We start from the raw sequence: 6,528 nt of genomic DNA, 5'->3' as shown, positions 1-6,528 counted from the left end.
TAATTTAAAAATGAAAAACTTAAATTAACCATTTCAAATAAAATTAACTAACAAGAGTTTGCCCTAAACGGGACTTTTACACAAATAACATACCCACGCAGGGGCTAAACTAACAAACAAACCCACGCAGGGGTCGAACAGAAACAAACAAACCCACGCAGGGGTCAAACAGAAAACAACATGCCCACGCAGGGGTAGAATAGAAAGGAAAAATATGCCCACGCAGGGCAGAGTACAGAAATAAATGTCCTCGTAGGGACATGATTAAATAACTAGCAAACAAAGGATTTAGTAGTCCTTCTTGCTTTTTCCCTTGATTAAATCCACCATCTTCTTAAACATCCCACGATTATGCCGACGATCTTCCCGTAATTCATGCCGCATCTCTCGTCGCACATCATTTATCCCTTGAAGGATTTCTTGAACTTGTGGCGGCGACATCATTGGTGCCGGCGGTGGTAGCGGATAATGTGGTGGTTGAGGAGGCTGCGGCTCCTGATATCCATATGATGGGTATCCATAGGTCGATTGTCCCGTAGTCCAGGGACCTCCAAAAGTACCTTCCGGATTGAGAGAGTTGTAGTTCGCAGCTACCCAGTAGGGATCCCTGTATAGTCATAACCTGTGGGGTACGTCTGTTTGAAGGGATTGTATGCTGCCGCGCTAGTATAAGCAGGGATTGGGTTTCCGAAATCCTGTGGTGGTGGTGGCGCGATTGGTGCAGAAGTTACTTCTGAGACGGGATGTGAAGATTCTCCCATCTCTGGTTCTTCGTGAAGTGGCGAGTATCGGCTGCTACCTGAATGTGGAGGGGTGCCGATGCGTATTCCCCCTCGTGCGGAAATTCGTGCGTTCGTTCGTCTTCGCCTCGGAGGCGGAGGAGGCAAAACCGGAGGTGGTGGCGGCGGTGGAGTGACCGCGACAAGTCGGGAATCCCCAGAAGGATTCTGCTGCTGCTGTGGCTGCTGTTGCTGCTGCTGAGGGTGCACGGGAGAGCTGTGTTGCGGCTGGTGCAGGGGAGAGTTATGGTAACTAGGGGTAAATACCCAGTCATGCTGCCTGAATCTCTCCTCAAAGCTGTCGGGACCATTGTATGGTGATCCCACAAAAGGTGACCCATCAGAAATCTTGATAGGGTGGTTCGGAGTTCTAGATGGTGGCATTGAGGGATCGGTATCTTCATCGACATCCATCGCATTGTCACCTGGAAAATGGTCTTCTGGTCCAAGTGGGTTAAAACCCATAGGCACATCAAGGTAGTCAGCAGGGTTGTACAGGCCTTGGAAAACAGGTGATGGGTGGTCAAAGGGTGATTGGTGTCCTTGAAGTGGAATATAGGACTGGTGAGAGTTGTGGGGCTCATTTTCTGATTGAGGCCCAAAGGAGTGTGGGATAGAAGGCGAGGTACTCAGTGAAACCGAGTGCCTTGCGGGTTCAGTAAAAGACCTCCACAGATTTTGAGCATCTGTGTTATGGGAGCCTGAAAGTGTTCGCCTGTGCGAAGGTTCGGCTTCATGGTCGTTTGGGGCTACATATGCTCCTTGTCCCCTTCCTCTTCCTCTCATACGTGGCGGCATTTTGTGAACCTGTCAAAAATCAAACAAGTGACACAACAAAATATATATAAGACAAGGTTAGAAAATAAAACAAATTTCGGATATTTCCTAAGTTCTTTGTCTAGACTCGAGAATCGAGGAATGTGCAATTGTGTAACTGAGATTAAACACAAAAGGCTAGTGTTTAATTCACTCAGAGTTGGCTCTGATACCAACCTGTCACACCCCTAATTTCCACGTGTCATCGGTGGGCCCGGTGGGGAGTATAGTGACGTAGTGGGCATCATCATAGACAAACAACACAATATATAAATGCACAGCGGAAGCAAAGATAGATTCATTTCAACTTTAATAAAATGTAATATCAAATATCACTAATAGTTGAAACGGATCCACAGGCGGATCAAAATAAAATAAGATATTTTTCAACAGATTTATTGTCATCCAAGCTTGCGAGACTTATTGTGGACGCTCTAGAAGACAGCCAGCCTATTACGTGTAGTACCTGCACTTAACCTTTTGGGAAAATACGTCAGTTTACACTGGTAAATACAATTTAACTGACTCATTTTGAAAAGGTTGAAAATTGATTTGAATGCTCAAGGCACAAAACGTTTTTATAACTTGGGTTAATTATTTATTATAATCTTGTGAACGAATTACATGTTACTTGTGCGTTCAGTAGCCCGGATCTTGTCCGGGTTAAAGATCAATAGACACACCACAATAATGAGTTATACACTGACAGGTGTACGCCTACACCTCGTGCTCTGGTCGTGGCCATCTCGTAAGATGATGCCAAGGATATTCGGGACATGGTCATTAATCCCCCAAAGGCTTAAAGTAAACAAGACTGTTTAAACGAGCCGATCAAATTATTCAATTAACCACCCAAGGATGTAAGATTTGATGCTCGATCAAGCGGTATTCTATATACCGTAACCCAAGCCCGTATAGGGAAAATAAGTTAAAAGTATTTACCTTGGTAAGTATAAATCACAACTAGCAAGTGAAGGTAGCTTTTACTGGTTCTTCTATTCTGGAACAAAGGTTTATATAACCTATTAGATTCCTAACGGATCTTTATTTAAGCCTAAGCTTAGACCGGTTAGTTTTAAGGACGATACGGTTCAAACGCACGATTAAGCGAAGACCGGATAGAACGTGATTTAGACCCGACAAGTTTGAATACTTGTATAATATGGGTATGCTAAATACATTCTGGATTTTGAGACAAAAATGATAATGTTTGACCCGTTTCAGTCAATTTATGCAAACTAGTTACATAAACCGAACCGAACGCTAAAAGAGCGTTACGGGTAACCATAAGAGTCATATGCAAGTTCCCTGAGATAATATGCTCTAAATATGCCATAATATCAGTAAGTTATGTTCTATTATGCACCGAATAATTTAAACTCATCTTATGCCTTACAAGGGCATTTTGGTCATTTAAAAGATTATAAAAGAGTTAAATTTGTAATCTGAGTTGTAGGTCTGATTTATACAGTAAAAATACTTAATTTAACATATTATAACAGTAGGGTATGACCCATATATGAAACTTATCATTTAAAATCAAACTATGCACCTTAGGGGTATTTTGGTAATTTCACAAGGGCTAAAAGTGTCAAAACTGGAAACCTGAGTTCAAAAACTTATACTTATACTTACTGTTATTTTATAAAAATATACTAAGAATATCAGTAGGTGTCAACCTTATATGTTTAATATGGTTATAGTGCATACTAGGCGTTAAAAACGCTTAAATAGGCGATTTAGAGCCGTTTCCGGATTTTCAAAAGAAAGCTGATATTTTTATATTTCCAGAATGCTCAAAATAATTTATTTAACAAATGAAATCAGTGGAAAAAGGTTTGGGGTCAAAAAGATTTATAAAACTCATTTTATGGCTTAAAAGGGTAAATTCGGTATTAACCGAATTAAACTTAGAGACCTATGTCATGCTCAGCCAAAAATTAAATAAAAATCTTCAAAAATCCCAAAATATTATATAACATCAGTGGGTAAAAAGTTTTATATCAAAAAGTGGGTTTAAATAGGCTATACGCTAATTACGCCGTTTACTTAACATAAAGCTTTCAAATTACGATATTGAGCATAACTCTTAATCTAGACCTCCAACTGATATCAAATTTTAAGTGCATGCTTATAAATCAGTAACAAACGTTTCTACTCTTTCACTTTTTCAAAAATCGCGTTTTATAGCAAAAAGGGCAAAATAGTCATATTTAAGCATAAACCGGAAACATGCATATGAATCGGATAAGTGTTGAACCAAGTTTGTAAAATCTCAGAGAGTTGTACATATATAAAAATGGTCCAAAATAAGCTCTAAGGCAGATCTCAAACATGCATGCACGGATCCGAATTGAGAGTCAAAGAAAAAGTCATTTTATGATACTTTCGATTTCGATCCGGGTTTAAACTGAAAATTGTCGAGTTGATCATGATGAAACATGTTCTTACATTATGATCAAACAGATTGCATGTGACCTACATTGCTATTTATGCTAATTTTTGCAAAAACACATTCTGTTGACTTTTTAAGAAAAGCTTTGACTCGACAATCATCATGCTTAGAGTGGGAATCTGAAAATACCCTTTTGAGGGTTTGTTTCCCACATAAATACCAACTTGTAGGTACTTTCAATTTGAGAAATGACTGAGCCATTTTCGTTTAATCATAAAGTCAAACTAAATTTACGACGGATTGACTTTCGGTTGAATAACTAAGCTAGGACGAATTAGAGAGAGTCATGAACACTTACAATGGTCCTAAATGAGCTTAGAGATCACTAGGAAGGTGCCTTGTCGTCTAGAAAGCTCCAGGAGTTGTCTTGTGATTTTTAGAAAATGCAAGTGTTCAAAGTTTACTACTTCAAGTGCCTTATATGCAGATTTAATCTGATTTGATGATGATACAGGTGTTGGTAGATGTTGTAAGATCAGTCCAAGTGTCCTTGCATGCATGTAAGTTGATTGGTGAGTTTAGGAGGTGATTACAGCTGTATGCAACTCGAATATCAGACCTGAAACTGGCATCTGTGTGTTTTCTGTCGCTGGGCAGGTCATGCGGCCCGCGTAAGGGTCCCAGGCGGGCCGCCTGGGCCTTCTGATCCACCAAAAACCTTTTAATGTTTGCGTTTTGGTCCTTGGTCCTTTGTTACGTGGTTTTGGCTATCTATCTTGCTCATTAGACCCTCAAACTTGATTTTTAAGGACCTTGGGACATTTACAAACATGGTAAAGTCCTTGGTTAACTTTGTGCTCACCCGAAAAGTCATGAAATTCAACGTTGACGCATTTAACCCTTCGTGCACGGTTTTGATCATAACTTTCTCATACGATAACGAAACTTCATGAAATTTTTACCACATATTCTAGTGAGTATATTTTATCATTACAAAACTTCGGGTGTCACGACCCCCGACCCACCCTGGAACGGAATCGGGAGCCGCGAGCAGTTCCAGTGGTACCCGTGGTATTTAATTTATGCGACAGCGGAAGTCTTTTATTACAGGATCTTCACCGTAAAATGCCGTTTAATATATTACAACAAAAGTTTTAAGGATAAAACCATAATTTAACAATAAGTTAATTTCACACAGAAATCTTTATTTTTTCAAAACACGTTTTATTGGTTTATTTACACTGAGCCACTTCTTGAGCTTGATAGTGCTTTACTGCACTTTTCCTGGATCACACAGATCACTGAAACATGTTTGAAAATGGTTTTGTCAGCGGGGGAAATACTGAGTGAATCATTCTATTTTTCTAAAACACGTTAGTTATAAATTCACAGTATTAGAGCGATTACAATGTTTCTATCAACCATTATCAAGAATGGTGTATTTGTCACTCGACCAGATCTGTGACTGTGGTCATACCACTATTGGGGTCCCGTCGCCCCAAATAGTGATGATTCACTCACACAGAGTAATACTCACTCACATAGAGTGATACAAATAGTAATGTGCACATACCCCACATTACCAGCTGAAATTTGGTGATTACAAAGAGTTAATCCCTGTAATTATAACCTTAAAATAATTTGAGGTATTGTAATACTTACTCACAAACTGTGAGAAAACAATTTAAAAAGAAGAATGACTCACTTTGCCAGATTAACGAGCAAATAGATAAGCCTACTGATTAGCCTTTGATTAAACCTAATTTAACACAATGCACACACAGGCAGGTCTTAGTAACTAATACAGCATTACGTCAATTCACGAGATTAAACTCTTCACAACGATTAATCAGTGCAATATTCGATAATTCAATCGGATTCACAACGAATAACAGAGCATAGTCCGAATTCGAACAGCACTCTAATATTCAAGTCGAAATCACGACGAATAATCAAAGTACAAGCTCAATTGAGCAGCACCTGGACTATCGTTGGATATTTATAATCGATCGGACGTTGAATCGTAATAGCGATCGAGTTATTACCCTGATTGCGGCAGCGTTTCGATAATCGTGTGTGTTGTGAACTGTTTCGACTATAACTCAGTGCATAAGGTGATTTGGACGTCGAAGTAACCACCATAATTCAAGTGCCACTGCCCCCTATTTATATTCTGAAAATGTGTTCCCTCGTGTGTCGCGACAGGGAAACTTGGTCCTGTCGCGTGCGCGACGGGTAACAATTAGGGCTAGGGTAGGTTCGTGTCCCAGTAGCTTGGATGAGTTGTTAATCAAACGAAATTTTACTTCTCCAGCAAGTTTAGAGGATAAACGTCACTAGGGTTTTAACCCCCTGGGTTTTAGGGCCCTGCCTGATCCTGATTTCGATTTGTTATGAAAATTTTAGGTTTACGCGGAATCACTTGGGTTTCTCAATTAGGGTTTCCTTATAGCTAGATTACCATCCTAATTATCGATTTTCGTGACAGTTTGTTACATCCTCCCACCTTAAGAAAAATCTCTTCCTCGAGATTTATTG

At 39.7% G+C, this 6,528-nt stretch overlaps 1 protein-coding gene across 1 annotated transcript; it reads right to left on the bottom strand.

Moving 5' to 3' along the window:
* Positions 1-590: 590 nt before the first annotated feature.
* LOC118487520 (abl interactor homolog) lies at positions 591-1,565 on the bottom strand. The gene has a single exon (XM_035984435.1). It carries the CDS (start codon positions 1,563-1,565, stop codon positions 591-593), a length of 975 nt encoding a protein of 324 aa, XP_035840328.1.
* Between the last annotated feature and the right edge of the window lie 4,963 nt (positions 1,566-6,528).

Source organism: Helianthus annuus, chromosome 15 (assembly GCF_002127325.2).
Source record: "Helianthus annuus cultivar XRQ/B chromosome 15, HanXRQr2.0-SUNRISE, whole genome shotgun sequence".
Lineage (NCBI taxonomy): Eukaryota > Viridiplantae > Streptophyta > Magnoliopsida > Asterales > Asteraceae > Helianthus > Helianthus annuus.
Note: the sequence above shows the minus strand (reverse complement) of the source record. Positions and strands in the feature narration are given on the sequence as shown.

What these genes read in the sequence shown, in the direction of transcription:
- LOC118487520 (XM_035984435.1), bottom strand. Translation starts at nt 1,565, where the DNA reads ATGAGAGGAAGAGGAAGGGGACAAGGAGCATATGTAGCCCCAAACGAC.